The sequence below is a fragment of the Tarenaya hassleriana genome, unplaced genomic scaffold (genome assembly GCF_000463585.1).
Source record: "Tarenaya hassleriana unplaced genomic scaffold, ASM46358v1 Cleome2, whole genome shotgun sequence".
Lineage (NCBI taxonomy): Eukaryota > Viridiplantae > Streptophyta > Magnoliopsida > Brassicales > Cleomaceae > Tarenaya > Tarenaya hassleriana.
Genome location: NW_010965372.1, coordinates 4,540,270 through 4,554,884, shown reverse-complemented (window position 1 = coordinate 4,554,884; position 14,615 = coordinate 4,540,270). Strand labels below are relative to the sequence as shown.

Genomic DNA, 14,615 nt, shown 5'->3' with positions numbered 1-14,615 from the left:
TTGCAAAACTTTCAATAATATATTTTATTATTATGGATTTTACATAATTTTCTGAATAATGATTTTAAAATTCAATGAGGATACTCCAAATTTTCGGATACACAGTTGCACACCATAATTTTACAAATTTTTTTGACATTTTGAATTGAATTTTCGTAAAAAAAACTAAAATTATATATTCGCGTGAAATGTTTTGGGTTTTTTAGATATGGCCCAATAGTAGTGTTGGCCCACAAAATGGATACCCTTTCGGCCCATTGTCCCCAGCTTGTAAACAAAAATCAGTCGATTTTTTTTTTTTTTTTTTGCCAAGACGCAAACTCTCGATCGCTCTCTCTCTCTCGCCGGAGCCGGAGGGTCGCCCTGAGATCGGCTTCGCTGAATTCCACGGTGAGTAGCTCATCAATATTCCAACTTTTTTCATGCCCAGGTATCAATTTTGGCGCTAATTCACGAAACAGATTGCTACTAATACATAGCTAGTTATCCATAGCTAACTAAATCTCATGTCTTTCTTTTCGTGTTTGATATTCTGGGCTTTTGTTTGATTGAATACATGTGAGGATTAGCTATGGTTTCTTTTTTTTTTTTCTCTGGAACTCCAATGATTTTTTTTTATGTTTTTCTCTTGGTCGATTTCGTCCGGGAAGCTATGTTCTTGCTCGTAGTAATGCGTGTGGATTTTCTTTCTTTGGGGTTTGATTTTGGATTCTTAATTGTGTTCCTCGGCCAAGTTTGAAATTTGGACGTATTTAATTCTCTCAATTGGTGATTTTATGATCTTCCATGAATCGTCTGTTTTGTCGTTGCGTTTTCTGATTCTAAGATGATTTTCCATGTCATACTCTGTTTTTCCATCTCTTTGAAGCAGTGGTAGGAGCGGCAACTGAAGCAGAAATGGGGATCATCGAAAAGATTAAGGAGATCGAGGCCGAGATGGCTCGGACTCAGAAGAATAAAGCTACAGGTTTTCTTTACCGCTCCAGATTTTGTAGAATATAAGCATAAGAGTTATCAATTCCATGTTAATGTCTGAATACTAGGGTAATTTTCTTGTCTCCAACATGTTAGTGGATCTTATTTTCTGAGGGATAGGGATACACATTCGACTCTTATGTTATTTGTGAATTTCAGAAGATTCAGTATGGTTGTTCTGCAATGATGTCTGGCTTTCTACTGTTCTCGCTTTAAAAAAAAAAACTTCTCTTACAATATCCCGACTGTGATATTATCATGGAGAACATGATCTATATAACAGCTGTTTATGGGTATAGAAACTATAAAAAGTGGAGATTTCTGCTTTTATCCTTTTTTCCCCTGGGCCAATGTTTGTTCAAATAAGCAGAATACTAATAGGTATTGTTCTACTTGATGGACAGAGTATCATCTTGGTCAGCTCAAGGCAAAGATTGCAAAGCTTAGGACACAGTTGTTGGAGCCTCCCAAAGTAATGCAAGTTCCTTTAAAATTGTCATCAATGAGTCTAAGCACATATTCTTGGATCATCTAAGGCTTTGTTTACGAAATGTGTAATACCTTAAGGAAAAAGGAAAAGCCATGGACTGTGTGAATGGTTGCTTTGTTGACTGTTCTCTCAATTTAGCACATGTATTTCTGAATTTAATTAATGGGCTGTATACCGCATGTATCTAAAGGACAGTATTAAATGTCATTTCTTGCCTCTCATGGCAGTTGGCCTTTAGTCTGTAACCTTTTTTTTTTCCTGAATCTGCCTTATCAGGGTTCTAGTGGAGGTGGGGAAGGTTTTGAAGTTACAAAGTATGGTCATGGACGTGTTGCACTAATAGGCTTTCCAAGGTTAAGCACCTTAATCTAATACTCAACGCAAAACCATGTATATGTGTCTTTTTCTTCTTCTAAAATTCAGCTGCACCCTTAAAGATCTCTAGCTTGGGCATGTGGAAGCTAATGGCTGTGGTTGTAAATTGCAGTGTTGGAAAATCCACGCTTTTGACCATGTTAACTGGCACACATTCTGAAGCAGCATCGTATGAGTTTACAACACTTACATGCATCCCCGGAGTAATTCACTACAATGACACAAAAATCCAGCTGCTCGATCTTCCTGGAATTATTGAAGGTGCTTCAGAAGGAAAAGGGCGTGGGAGGCAGGTTGAAATCCAGCTACTTTTTTTCTTGTTATTTTGAATCTGAATCCTTTGAAAGACAAATTTTGGGCACACAAATTGATGTTTTATGATGTAACACCTTATGGAAACGGTGCTTTACTTCTACCATTTTCTTACCAACCCAAAAATATCATTATAATTTAATGAGCCTTGATTGAAACTGCTCATTTCTCAGGTTATTGCTGTTGCAAAGTCTTCTGATCTTGTGTTGATGGTTCTTGATGCCTCAAAAGTAAGTTTTATGGTTTAGCTATTCATGAGAGTAGTGTTTAAGTGTTTTTGTTGTTTTCGCTCATGCTACTTCTCAATGGACCTCACTCTTTGCTCTTCTAAAATGGTTTAGAGTGAAGGCCACAGGCAAATATTGACCAAGGAACTTGAAGCAGTGGGTTTGCGTCTAAACAAAAGACCTCCACAGGTAAGCTCATCTTTATCAGTGATGCATGTTTCAGATATAGCATCTAATACTTTGGACGCTTAGCCCGCACAAACTTAGCTTTCTATACTGGTACTAAGAAATCCTTTTCATTTCTTTTTTTACCTATTTTCATGTCGTGTTAAATTCTGCCACCTGTTATCTTATGTCTTAATTTCTTAAAAGGTTTTCTCTTTGGACCCAAGAAATCAACATCTGGTCCCTGTTATCCTGATAGAGCTTGGCCTTTTGGGGCACTGCTACTTAAACCCAATGTACTTTTATTTGAAATTTTGATTTTTGTTTTCCTGGAACTTAATTTCATATTGCCTTTACCTTTTTCTCTTTTTTCCACAGATATACTTCAAGAAGAAAAAGACGGGGGGAATTTCTTTCAACAGCACGATGCCCTTGACTCACATTGATGAGAAGCTTTGTTATCAAATTTTGCATGAATACAAAATTCATAATGCTGAGGTACTCGGCTCCAACTTTAATCTAGTTGCAAGTCATCCTGGGTTAACTGTTCTTGCTTGAGTTGGGAGTGGGATTCTAGTAATTATCTGTTTGGATAGAAATTCAATTGCAGTATTAATACGAAAGTCTTAACTTGGACATAAGCCCTTGCTGAATTTGTTAAAGCTTTCTTATAGCACATTCTGCTGTCATGACGGGCTTCTTATGAAATGTGCGGTTAATATTATAGGTGCTATTTCGTGAGGATGCTACAGTGGATGACCTTATTGATGTCATTGAGGGCAACCGGAAATATATCAAATGTGTATACGTATATAACAAAATTGATGTTATTGGGATTGATGATGTGGATAGGCTAGCACGGCAGCCAAACTCCATTGTTATCAGCTGCAATCTGAAGGCAAGTTCTATTACGTTGACGAAGACAATGGTTAATCGTGTTTCTCTAGATCTGTAAGGATTGTGACAACGAAAACTCCAATCAAGTTCTGTTCTAGTCTCATCATGATGGTTTATTCCCTATAATGGGAGAGCTTTACATTTTAACCATATTCTGATTCCAACATTCTAGGATTTTCGGAACACTGACCTAACGGTGATTCTGTTGGTCGATACAGCTGAACTTAGACAGACTACTTGCAAGAATGTGGGATGAGATGGGACTTGTGAGAGTTTACTCGAAGCCTCAAGGCCAGCAACCTGATTTCGAAGAGCCCTTTGTCCTCTCAGCTGTAAGTATATTCTTTTACTGTTAGTTTTGAAACTTACTATTGGACCCGTATCTATAATTCATCTTCGAAAATGAAAAATTTTGTAAGTTTATCTCTGCCATTGGTTCCAAATCTGTCATTTATCTTTGATCTGTCATGTGATTCTGCAGGATAGAGGTGGCTGCACGGTTGAAGATTTCTGTGATCATGTCCACAGAACTCTGGTGAAGGATATGAAGTATGCACTGGTTTGGGGCACTAGTGCAAGGCATTACCCTCAGCATTGTGGTCTCTCTCAACGTCTTCAAGATGAAGATGTTGTTCAGATCGTCAAGAAAAAGGTTTGGATCCTGTAAGGCTGTAACTGTATAGTAGACGATACATGATATTGTCATGAGATGGTTGCTAAATCTATGTTCTTGCTTGGTCTGTGGAATAATCCAGGAGAAAGAGGAAGGAGGCAGAGGTCGATTCAAATCACATTCAACAGCTCCCGCAAGAATCTCGGACCGAGAGAAGAAAGCTCCTCTTAAGACATAAGAAAACACAAGTGAGTTCATCACAGCACCTGGTTCGATTTTCGGTGTTGTCGTTGTAGTTTTTCGACTCATTTTTTTATGAGTTGAATCCATATATATACTCGATCGAGTCTCCACATTATGTTCTACTAGTAGAATTTCTATTTGCATTTGGATTTAAGTTTTAATATGGAATGAATCCGAGAGTGATCTTTTGCCCTGAAATATACAATCATTCTGATGATTTCTACTTTTCGAACGCCAGAGGTACTCTGGTAAATGCGACCCAATTCAGAATCTGAACCAGTCATAAACAAAATGGTGGATGATCTGTGAATTGTTGTTGGGAACTGATTTAGACATCTTCCAAGGTTCATGTTCTTGTCAGACAAGTCTTTTGGCATATGCGAGCAAGACCAGTTGTTTGAGAAAAGTTTAAACGACGTAACAAGCCAACATTTGAGTTCATGTTCAGACTTAACAAACAAACAAAAACCTATCTAAATTACAAAACCTCGACTTCAGTTCTCTGTGGCTTTGTCCAAAAGCCAAAGAAAAGACCTTCAGAAAATGGCCTAAGTGGCCAAAACGATCTATAAGTTCACATCATCACCCTCGTCAAAGTTTACTCTCTAATATTCATATGGTAAAAGATTACACAAGTTGTTTTCCTGTATATCTATATTTCGTGTGTGTTCCCAGGAATGGTTCCATACAGATAGATAGACCAACAAGCTGTTGAAGTGGCTGAAGCGTATTTCCGGTCATATGATCACAAAACCCATCTCTTTCTAGTTTCGTTGGCTCTTCACCCATACCCGTCTCCCGGATACCAGATTCGGTGGGTATAGATCAGTCCACTGGTTGCAGGAGGGATCTGAACCAGCATTGCTCTTTAGATCTCCATTGTAAGACACAGACTGTTTCTTCTGGGACGGTGTTCTTGGACAGGATGGCCCAGATTGCCTCTGCTTGGCTTTGGTGGATTCTGTCAGGGTCATGTAACTCGGCTTTCTGTAATAACCATCCTCCTCGAGTAGACTGCCCGAGTATAAAACAGGGGACAGAGATGTAGACGAGGTTGATGTCTCAGAGCTCGAGCCAGACAACAGAGGAGGAGGCTTAGCAAGAACTCTGGTTGTGAGATTGTTCTTCCTGACATGTACAGTGTCATGTTCAGATACGCTGCTCTCGCAGCTTTTCCTCGACAATGATGCCAGTATACCTTCTGATGAGTTAGTGAGCTCCCATGGCTTGGTTGCCACCCACCGGTCAAGCCAGTTCCAACCCGGACTGCTCTTGTACGGCCTCTGCTGCTTGGAAGAAGACCCTCCTTGTTTGTTCCCTCTTGCATTCGGGCTTGGACACGTTCTCGACTGCCAAAACCCGAGTAAATCTTTACACAATCAGTGAAATCCCTCCCATTTATTTTGTTTCGATTCTTTCGAAATGACATCTTCATCTTATGTGCGTTACCTGGTGCGAGAGGGCATAAGCGATGGCTCTCTCCCTCTTGATAGCTCCTTCTTGCTTCATCTGTAACTTTGCTCTTACTTCATTTACACTTCCAGGGCTATCGCACCAACCCTTCTAAACAAAACGTCACAAGAGAATGTATATATACTTAATTTGATATAAACCCACTGCATTCAGATCAAAATCAAACATAGTGTTTTATCATTACCTCGGCCTGCTTGGTGGGATCTGTAAAGTCAGATACATTCTGCAAATCTTGCCCATCAGAAGATAATCTGTTTGCATGAGCTCGGACACGAGCTTGAACACGAACAAGAGCTTGCATACACCTCAGCGTCACAGCCGCTTGTTTACGGACTTGTCTTCCCCGAAATATTGCCTGAATTCTCACTACAGCTCTCAGAGCTCTCAACGCCCTTCTTGCCTGAAAGATACATACGAGAAAACATAAAAGCAGGATTCGACACGACTTTTTGCCGGGTTTGCTAAGGTTTTTGTCAGATTCAGACAAAAAACAAACGAAAAAGACAGCGGATCTGAATGACTTTGTAATCGGTGTCTGAAAACAGATAACAAAGAAGCAGTAAACAGTACCAAAAAGGCGCGGAAGGCGGCTTGGATCCGTGTGGAGGCCCACTCACGCTTCACCACCAGAAAATCCTTGGGAGGAGCTCTGATGACTGCAGCTACGGCCGCCGTGAATGCCTCATCGGCGGCAGAAAAAGATGGCGGATCTGAGCCCAGAGACGGAGCTCCTTGGCTGCCGCCGCCGATGCGGTACCTGAAACCCTTTGAAGAAGAAGAAGATATGAAGCTCTCCGATGAAGTCCTCCATAGCTTCCATTTCTTCTTGCCGCTCTTATCACTCAGCTTGTCCTGCAAACAGAATTACGGAAAACAATGTATCGATAATGTGGGGGGGAGGGGGAAGAAAGAACGGGGATCGGACAGGAACGGAGAAGCTTTTGATGGATAACCTGATCATCAGCGGCGGGTTTCTTGTGAGATATCAGAGATTTAATCCAATTTCCTGAACCACCCATCTGCTAAAATCGAGACCTTGCTTCGCCAAGTCTATCAAATTCGAAACTTTCGCAGCTTTTGAAACAGATCAAAACAAAGATTGCGAATTCCGAAGCTCAGAGAACAGAATCGATTCGAAAGTTTGAAGCTTCGAACCAGCTCAATTGCCTGAGAGAAGAAAGCTGGAGATAATAAGACAGAGAGAGGGTTGCTGAGAGAAAATAAAGATGCAATGTAAAAAGAGGTTATTGGGAGAAGAAAGGGGGAGAGAGAGGGAGGATGTTTGAAATTTGAAATGGTGATGGATGGAAAACAATTTTTTAAAATTAACGGTAACATTGACTTTTCGCTTTCGTTGTCACGATTTCGATCCCATGCGTCATAATGTTCCTGAATTTATTATTTATTACATACAAATAGAGAGAGAAAAAGAAATACAAAAAAAAACCCACATATCAATGATAATTACAAGAAACCTCCAAACTTTTTTATTTCTCAAATTTGCCCCCCAAAATCTATACTGGAAACAATTAGACAGACATTTTGTTGAAGTTGTGATTACACCCTAATGGGAAAACAGTAAAACGTAGAATTATGCAAATGACGAAGCGCAGAGTACGATGAATCAAAGCAAGCATTTTCCTTATTTATCTACACGCATGAGTTCTTCTTCCTCCACCAAAAGAAAACGCAGTCAAGAAAACGTTCTCGAAGAACAAACTTTTGGAAAAGTAAGGATGATTGTTCAGAAACCACCACGGAGGCGGAGAACGAGGTGAAGAGTCGACTCTTTCTGTATATTGTAATCGGACAGAGTTCGTCCATCTTCGAGCTGCTTTCCGGCGAATATCAGCCTCTGTTGGTCGGGCGAGATTCCCTCCTTGTCCTGAATCTTCGACTTCACGTTCTCGATCGTGTCCGAGCTTTCAACCTCCAGTGTTATGGTTTTTCCGGTGAGGGTCTTCACGAAAATCTGCATTCCTCCACGGAGACGCAGCACCAGATGCAGCGTCGACTCCTTCTGGATATTGTAATCAGCCAGTGTCCTCCCATCTTCCAGCTGTTTTCCGGCGAAGATCAGCCTCTGCTGATCCGGGGGAATCCCTTCCTTGTCCTGGATCTTGGTTTTGACATTCTCGATCGTGTCGGAGCTCTCCACCTCCAGAGTGATCGTCTTGCCGGTGAGGGTTTTCACGAAGATTTGCATCCCTCCCCTGAGACGGAGGACAAGGTGGAGGGTGGATTCTTTCTGGATGTTGTAGTCAGCGAGTGTTCGTCCATCCTCTAATTGCTTCCCCGCGAATATCAACCTCTGCTGATCCGGAGGAATTCCTTCCTTGTCCTGGATCTTGGATTTGACATTCTCGATTGTGTCCGAGCTCTCAACCTCGAGCGTGATGGTCTTTCCAGTAAGAGTCTTCACGAAGATTTGCATCTGCAAATTCACACAAAAACATCATCATCATTATCTCAACGTACTCATCAACAGAAATGGCTGGAAAACAGACGACACAGACAATACAGAGCCTTCCTATGAGAATACAGATCCAATATCTGGATTTTACCGTATCTTTACCATACAAGAAAACGCAAGAGCTTAAACAACTGATTCGGAGTATAACAGAGCCCAGCCTCGAAAATATTGACAGACCAGACACGAATCAAAGCACGAAAAAACACCGATTTCACCGTAGGAAAACCATGATCGATGACGTACGATACATCTCAAAACATAAACAACGAAGGATCGAGGAACAGGGCGACGAACAATCTTCAGAAGAAACCATACGAGAGAATCATTCAAGAACACACAAACAGAATCACACTACGCAAGAAACCGCCGATCACATGAGCAACTGCGCCGAAATTTCTAGTGGAAATCACGATCATACCTCGAAATAAGAAGAGAGATTTATCGCGGAGATTTCGACGAAATTTGTTGAGGTGATCACTGCAACGATGCCTTGAGCATTATCCGATGAGAAGCAAATGCGTAGCAGCTGCCAATTTTATGATGTGGTAACCGCCTCAAGGAATCTGAAGCCAATAAGATGATGCCACGTCCAATGAAGGAGGTCACGCTGACGTCACAGCGTTTTAGAGGTCTAGTTTCGAGTATTACGGTTACTGTATCGTATCGCGTAGAATTAGCATGGAAATGAATTTTAGTCGTGGAATATATGAACAATATTTTTTTTTATCATTTTAAAATTCTAAATATAAAATGTGTATTATTAATTCCATTTGATGGGTAATTTTACTATAAAAATGTATAAAAAGAATATCATTGCATCTTTTCATTAGTTATCTTATAATATATCTTCGTTGTTCCGATTGATTGGTAATATAATCATAAAATGTATTTAAAATTTCATTGTCCTTTTTATCTATAATATATATTTTTATGACTAGTCGTATAAAATCGTTCATCTAAATACAACAAAATAGAAAGAAAAAAAAAAGACTTTTAGAGACAAATATTTTTTTCTTCTGCAGCAGGAGATTGCAGCCAAGACTTTATCATATCATAAGCCGTAAATCCGAGTGCTGTAGAAGGAATCACCTGCAATTAACAATTAGTATTTAAAACACTATACAGTCACCAATCATATTTAGAAAATAAAAAAATTAATAACAATGATAATGATGATGATGATGATGATGATGATTATGATGATGATGATGATGATGATGATACCTTGAGAAAATTGATGCTTAGACCTGCGTAGAGCTGTCTCCATCCTTGTTCTCGGATGATAGAAACCAATCCTTCCATGGAATTCTTGTACCGCAAGTTACCCGAATGCAGAATCTCCACCTGAAAAATATTGTACACGTTTTTGTCACTCTAAATAAATTTATATTCAAAATAATCTTATTATAAACTTCAACACAAATTCCATATATATATATATTATTGGACTGACCTGCATTTGTCTTCTGATAACATCCAAAGGGTACGTGCAAGTCTGAGCAAACAAACCGGCAAGAGCTCCACAGGAAAGCCTCACGGCTATATCGTACTCATGCTCTTTAGGAACTCGCCTCTTTAGTTCCTCGTACATGTAGAATTTTAGACCCGCGTAAGGTAATATTCCCACCATTGTCGGGCCTATATAAAAGGTTATTATAACTTTGCATGAATACGTCTTATATGTTATATACGAACGTGAAAACATGTTTGTATATACGTACATACGTTACTATACGACAATATATAAAACATTAGGTCAAAACCTTTTATAATACCTATGCCACGGTATATGCCACGAACTCCGCCTTGTCTGTATGCATTCTTGAGAACGTCTTGTATAGTGCTCGAATACGTAGTTCTAGACGCGTAGAGAGGGTTTTGTTTGTATGCATCTACCTATAATGATTATAAGATGATAATTAATCATAATAATTTAAAAAGATAATGCAGTTTTGCTTTAGTAAAAATTATAATCGTATTAGGAATATAATTTCGGGATACAGTGGTATAATAGTAACATTTTTGACCTGATAGGCGAGCTTGGTCCGGGCTAGGTCGAGGGGATACGTGCACAAAACCGCGGTTCCTCCGGCTGCAGAGCCGGATAAGAGATCGACGACGGGACCTGACCCTAATCTTGGCATGGTATCGATGAACCAATCACGATACGTCTCGTACGTCAAGTACTGGAAACCTGAATATGGGATTACCCGGATGACATTCAAGCCATTTCCTCTTTTTACGCACGAAAAATAGATGCATGGATCAATAAACATTTCGAACGAAACAAAACGAACCGAAATACCATACGGATGTGAAAATATCTTACTTGTATAACCCTAGAAAACCTTCGTGTTTCATTATCTTTTGTAACGCAGGGAAAACTCCGATTGCATGGAACCCTTCGGTTCTAGTCTGTTCATGAAAATTTTCGAACCGAGTTTGAGTTTACATCAAGTAGATTTCATATATATATATACTTTGAATTGTATATGTATATTCATTAGAGAATTAGAATCGAGGAATCGTTACTTGCAAAAGAATCTTGATCCTTTCGAGGGGAGCGACCGATGTTTTCGCGATGGCACCGGTCGCGCCGCCGGCAAAGAGCTCATTCACGTACATCGGGATGCATTTGGAATCTTTAATGTTGTGGTCTGAATCTCGATTGTTTCCGACAATGTTTCCTATTGTTTTGGAAGGGTTCATCTTTTGAAAGTTGAAACCTTGAAGAATCCTGAGATGTGGGCCCCAAGAAATGAGTTTTAGAAATGGTGGATTGAGTTGTTGTTATTTTCTGAAATTGTCCTCGACCAAATTTAGGGTAATGGCCTTTATTTGGTGTACCAATTCGTCTATATATGAACGTGTATTTATATATATGTGCATGTATCCATGAAATTGAATAGAAAAGAGCAATCTATATATTACCCTAAAAAGGGGGAATCGTCCAAAGATCAAGTTGAGATTTTTCACATAATTGTTTGCATTTTTTTAGAATTTTTTATTTATATTTTCAACTTTTTTCTGTGGTGAAATTGAATTTGGTTGTAATTTTATTTTATTTTTTTATTTTAATTAAATATAGACAATGAACAAAGCATTTGAAATTGAATATAAAAACTGTAACTGATTTTAGTGGATGTAAAGATTTATCAGAACATTAGAATTCGTTAAGTATAATATAAGTTTTTAGGATGTAATTATCGAATACCATGGGGTTTTGATTGATTGAGGTTTTAAACGGTTATATGTTTTATGAGATAAAATTATAAAATATATAAAGATATTTACCGTACACTAAATAAATAAATGATGAGAAAAAAACATAAATATTTTTAACAAAAAAAACATAAATATAAACAAATACATAAAAACGGTGAGCTCCGCCCACAGAAGCCGAAACTCTCCTCCTCCGTTTCATCGATGGCTCCGTTCTCTTCCTCTGGTGTAAGTCTCTCTCTTGAATTGGGCTTTTGATGTTGTTACATCTGCCTCGTTTCCATTGGAATCGGTGCTTGAATTGGTGTCTCTGTGTTTATAGATCGTGTAATTTGCGTGTTCTGTGGTTGGTGGGCGAGAAAATTTGGGGAAAATGTGATTCTGTTGTTCATGTGTTCAGATCTGGAGGAATCTTGTTCATTTTTCTTCTGTTCCTAAAACCAGGTTCCAATCTCCTGAGATCGCCGTTTTCTATTTCTTGTCGAGTAGTGTAGGATATCAGAGGTTTAAGAAATCGATCCTGATCTTGTTTGTCCGGGGGTATGATTTGGTTTTGTTATGTTGTTAGGAAAATTTAGTTCTAGCCATGTATAGTTTAATCAGTTGCTCTTCATGTTTGATCTGGCGACTGAGAAGAATTTGGATAGTTCACTAGATCTTGTCTTCTGATTCACTGAATCACTGTTTATCTCTTCCTTGATTATTTCTTCATATACTGGATTAGAATACTGTCATTGGGACTCCGATCCATCTATCATAGCAGTCTCTTTGTTCTGTAAATCCGTGTTTCTAATCTCTGATTGATAGTTAAAGTGAACCCGACTAGAGATGTCGGGTTATATATTTTTTGTGCGAAATGCTTTTAGTGTGTGTTTATGTAGTTCAAGTACATTGATTGACAGAACCTTTGATCCGGCTTTAGATGCTGGCAGCTGATTTCGCTTCAATGCTTAGCTGGGCAGATACAATAACAATCTGCTTAGCTGATGTTCAGCTGTGGAATGAATTTGTAGAAAAGATTGGCGGTATCTCCCAAGATTTTTTTCTGCTTGGTTTCCATTGAAATTTGATCTTTTGTGGTCCTTTCTGGGTTACCCGTATTACATCTCTCCTAATATTCCGGTTGTTGTCTATTTGTTTTGTATTGAACAGGATTTGTGCCCAATGGTAAAGAGCATTCTTCTGCTAGACTCTGAAGGAAAGCGTGTGGCTGTCAAGTATTACTCAGATGATTGGACGACTAATGCTGCTAAGTTAGCTTTTGAAAAATCTGTATTCTCGAAGACCTCTAAGACTAATGCTCGCACAGAAGGTAAGACCGTACTGAAACCCAACAGCTCGTAATTGATGTATATATTTACTTTGCATGTGTGCGAGTGCGATGAGCGAGAAAACTTTATTTTTCCTGTTCATATTTTGACTGTATCTTAGCTTAGCATGAATTTGTAATTGTGAATCTTGTCTTGTTGAAATCACCCCTTGATGTGTATTAAAGTTTGGCTTTTTTTTTTGTTACCACGTGCAGCGGAAATCTCACTGTTGGACAATAATATTGTCGTCTACAAGTTTGCCCAGGACCTACATTTCTTTGTAACTGGGGGTGAAAATGAAAATGAGCTCATCTTGTCTTCTGTTCTTCAAGGATTTTTTGATGCTGTTGCACTTGTTTTGAGGTATTTCTCTCCATAGCTCAAGTCAGCTTGTGACTCTATGCATGATTCTCGGTCATAGATCTCTGTAATCAACATGTATCATCATCTTTCTCTCTCTTGCTTTCAGAAACAATGTGGACAAGATGGAAGCACTTGAGAATTTAGATCTCATCTTTTTGTGTCTTGACGAGATGGTCGATCAGGGGTAAGCTTGGGCATGCTTTAATTTCAATGTTACTTCTGTGGATAGATATGTGATGTTTGTGATTCTGGATGAAATTTCCTGATTACAATTAATTAGGCGAGACTGACTCATTAGACAGAAGGTGGGATCATCTGGAGAGAGTTTTAGACTGATAGAAACGATGCACAGAAAACCGGCTAAATTTTGTTCAGCATCCCTCAGTTAGATGGTGTATGAACTATAAACAACTTATTTGCCCATAGATTTCTTCAATCATGAGTCAAAATACATATTCTCACAGGGTTCTGTTAACATTTTTCATTTCCCGATTTTTTTTTGCTTGTGGTGTGGTGTATCAGGATGATTCTTGAGACAGACCCCAATGTGATTGCTGGAAAGGTGGCAATGCATAGCGCAGAATCCGGCGGCTCACTGTCCGAACAGGTAAACAGCGCAATTCTTCAACTTCCTCATGAGGAAAACAATAGTTCAATACTGCCATTTACAATCTCAATCCGTCTCTTCTCACGAACTGCAGACGTTAACTCAAGCGCTCGCAACTGCTCGGGAGCACCTTGCGAGAAGCCTTCTTACATGATTTTTCATCATGTCGACCGAGGAAACACCGGTACGATAATAAACTTTCCGCGCAGAATTAGCATTTGTGAGTGAAGTGGGTGGGAACTTTGTTTGAAACTGAACCAATAGTGTGTGTCATAGAGCAGAGTTTTGCATCATTCCCTCCATAGCAAAGAAACAGATATGATTAGAGCATTCATTATACATTATGGTTGCTTTGTTTCCCTGACAGGAGTTGAGAGGAACTCGCCTGCCTCTTCTTCAACCTTGTGGTAAGAACCCTTTGTATTTTATTTGGATCACTTTCGTATTATGAGGAGACGAAAAAAAAAAACATATATATATATCCAAGTTTCCAATTAATTTCTCTTAAGAATCTGCTCAGAAAGCTTGTTATTGTTTTTTTATTTCCCTTGGGGTATTATTTGGATAGAGAATCCGAATTATATTTGCTGTAAAAGTGAATGTGGTTTAAACAAAGTCAACGAAATCACGTTAACCCTCTTTTCAACTCTCCTTTGGAAAACGGGGAAAAGGGGAAAAATCGAAGAGGGAATGGACTTTGACTTCGGCCATATCGAAGCTGATTCGTCCCACGTTAAGCTATGTCATCGTGTAGCAATTACTGGTTCTCTTTTTTTTTTTTTTTTTTTTTTTTACCATTTTTATTTTTTTTTTTTTTTTTTTTTTTTTTTACCAATCTTAGTATTTTTAGTTTTTTATTATTTATATTCA

General features: G+C 38.9%; 5 protein-coding genes across 10 annotated transcripts; 2 read left to right on the top strand and 3 right to left on the bottom strand.

Moving 5' to 3' along the window:
* Positions 1-309: 309 nt before the first annotated feature.
* On the top strand, positions 310-4,514 carry LOC104812242 (developmentally-regulated G-protein 1). Of its 2 annotated transcripts, none has more exons than XM_010539294.1 (12): positions 310-390; positions 869-967; positions 1,380-1,447; positions 1,742-1,818; positions 1,953-2,133; positions 2,326-2,382; positions 2,494-2,568; positions 2,923-3,042; positions 3,272-3,442; positions 3,660-3,773; positions 3,923-4,093; positions 4,197-4,514. In XM_010539294.1, exons 2-12 carry the CDS (start codon positions 898-900, stop codon positions 4,290-4,292), a joined length of 1,200 nt encoding a protein of 399 aa, XP_010537596.1. In that variant the 5' UTR covers positions 310-390; positions 869-897; the 3' UTR covers positions 4,293-4,514. The 2 variants fall into 2 exon arrangements, with proteins under 2 accessions (XP_010537596.1, XP_010537595.1); XM_010539293.1 differs by having other exon boundaries at positions 316-390; positions 872-967.
* Positions 4,515-4,715: 201 nt separating this feature from the next.
* Positions 4,716-7,072, bottom strand: LOC104812241 (protein IQ-DOMAIN 1). 2 transcript variants are annotated; one of them, XM_010539292.2, is made up of 5 exons: positions 6,724-7,072; positions 6,341-6,622; positions 5,955-6,170; positions 5,747-5,857; positions 4,716-5,646 (listed from the first exon to the last, which is right to left on the bottom strand). In XM_010539292.2, the coding sequence occupies exons 1-5, from the start codon at positions 6,787-6,789 to the stop codon at positions 5,062-5,064; spliced, it is 1,260 nt and encodes a 419-aa protein (XP_010537594.1). In that variant the 5' UTR covers positions 6,790-7,072; the 3' UTR covers positions 4,716-5,061. The 2 variants fall into 2 exon arrangements, with proteins under 2 accessions (XP_010537594.1, XP_010537593.1); XM_010539291.2 differs by having other exon boundaries at positions 5,747-5,860; positions 6,724-7,069.
* Positions 7,073-7,234: 162 nt separating this feature from the next.
* Positions 7,235-8,768, bottom strand: LOC104812240 (polyubiquitin 11). 2 transcript variants are annotated; one of them, XM_010539288.2, is made up of 2 exons: positions 8,662-8,768; positions 7,235-8,204 (listed from the first exon to the last, which is right to left on the bottom strand). In XM_010539288.2, the coding sequence occupies exon 2, from the start codon at positions 8,202-8,204 to the stop codon at positions 7,515-7,517; it is 690 nt and encodes a 229-aa protein (XP_010537590.1). In that variant the 5' UTR covers positions 8,662-8,768; the 3' UTR covers positions 7,235-7,514. The 2 variants fall into 2 exon arrangements, with proteins under 2 accessions (XP_010537590.1, XP_010537592.1); XM_010539290.2 differs by lacking the exon at positions 8,662-8,768 and adding an exon at positions 8,559-8,640.
* Positions 8,769-9,166: 398 nt separating this feature from the next.
* On the bottom strand, positions 9,167-10,986 carry LOC104812239 (mitochondrial substrate carrier family protein P-like). 2 transcript variants are annotated; one of them, XM_010539286.1, is made up of 7 exons: positions 10,776-10,986; positions 10,573-10,658; positions 10,271-10,478; positions 10,019-10,139; positions 9,697-9,881; positions 9,468-9,587; positions 9,167-9,332 (listed from the first exon to the last, which is right to left on the bottom strand). In XM_010539286.1, the coding sequence occupies exons 1-7, from the start codon at positions 10,950-10,952 to the stop codon at positions 9,237-9,239; spliced, it is 993 nt and encodes a 330-aa protein (XP_010537588.1). In that variant the 5' UTR covers positions 10,953-10,986; the 3' UTR covers positions 9,167-9,236. The 2 variants fall into 2 exon arrangements, with proteins under 2 accessions (XP_010537588.1, XP_010537589.1); XM_010539287.1 differs by having other exon boundaries at positions 9,195-9,316.
* Positions 10,987-11,594: 608 nt separating this feature from the next.
* Positions 11,595-14,384, top strand: LOC104812237 (coatomer subunit zeta-3-like). 2 transcript variants are annotated; one of them, XM_010539284.1, is made up of 7 exons: positions 11,595-11,693; positions 12,618-12,777; positions 12,991-13,138; positions 13,245-13,322; positions 13,661-13,745; positions 13,840-13,929; positions 14,113-14,384. In XM_010539284.1, exons 1-6 carry the CDS (start codon positions 11,670-11,672, stop codon positions 13,897-13,899), a joined length of 555 nt encoding a protein of 184 aa, XP_010537586.1. In that variant the 5' UTR covers positions 11,595-11,669; the 3' UTR covers positions 13,900-13,929; positions 14,113-14,384. The 2 variants fall into 2 exon arrangements, with proteins under 2 accessions (XP_010537586.1, XP_010537587.1); XM_010539285.2 differs by lacking the exon at positions 11,595-11,693 and adding an exon at positions 11,809-11,909.
* The last annotated feature ends 231 nt before the right edge of the window (positions 14,385-14,615 follow it).

What these genes read in the sequence shown, in the direction of transcription:
- LOC104812242 (XM_010539294.1), top strand. Translation starts at nt 898, where the DNA reads ATGGGGATCATCGAAAAGATTAAGGAGATCGAGGCCGAGATGGCTCGG. An exon ending in ACAAAATTCATAATGCTGAG is followed by an intron (nt 3,043 to 3,271) that starts GTACTCGGCTCC and finishes TTAATATTATAG; the next exon opens with GTGCTATTTCGTGAGGATGC. An exon ending in AGCCCTTTGTCCTCTCAGCT is followed by an intron (nt 3,774 to 3,922) that starts GTAAGTATATTC and finishes GTGATTCTGCAG; the next exon opens with GATAGAGGTGGCTGCACGGT.
- LOC104812241 (XM_010539291.2), bottom strand. Translation starts at nt 6,789, where the DNA reads ATGGGTGGTTCAGGAAATTGGATTAAATCTCTGATATCTCACAAGAAA. An exon ending in AACCCGCCGCTGATGATCAG is followed by an intron (nt 6,623 to 6,723) that starts GTTATCCATCAA and finishes TTCTGTTTGCAG; the next exon opens with GACAAGCTGAGTGATAAGAG. An exon ending in CCGCCTTCCGCGCCTTTTTG is followed by an intron (nt 6,171 to 6,340) that starts GTACTGTTTACT and finishes TGTATCTTTCAG; the next exon opens with GCAAGAAGGGCGTTGAGAGC.
- LOC104812240 (XM_010539288.2), bottom strand. Translation starts at nt 8,204, where the DNA reads ATGCAAATCTTCGTGAAGACTCTTACTGGAAAGACCATCACGCTCGAG.
- LOC104812239 (XM_010539286.1), bottom strand. Translation starts at nt 10,952, where the DNA reads ATGAACCCTTCCAAAACAATAGGAAACATTGTCGGAAACAATCGAGAT. An exon ending in GGTTTTCTAGGGTTATACAA is followed by an intron (nt 10,479 to 10,572) that starts GTAAGATATTTT and finishes GTGCGTAAAAAG; the next exon opens with AGGAAATGGCTTGAATGTCA. An exon ending in TAAGCATCAATTTTCTCAAG is followed by an intron (nt 9,333 to 9,467) that starts GTATCATCATCA and finishes TGTTAATTGCAG; the next exon opens with GTGATTCCTTCTACAGCACT.
- LOC104812237 (XM_010539284.1), top strand. Translation starts at nt 11,670, where the DNA reads ATGGCTCCGTTCTCTTCCTCTGGT. An exon ending in CTCCGTTCTCTTCCTCTGGT is followed by an intron (nt 11,694 to 12,617) that starts GTAAGTCTCTCT and finishes TGTATTGAACAG; the next exon opens with GATTTGTGCCCAATGGTAAA. An exon ending in GACGAGATGGTCGATCAGGG is followed by an intron (nt 13,323 to 13,660) that starts GTAAGCTTGGGC and finishes GTGGTGTATCAG; the next exon opens with GATGATTCTTGAGACAGACC.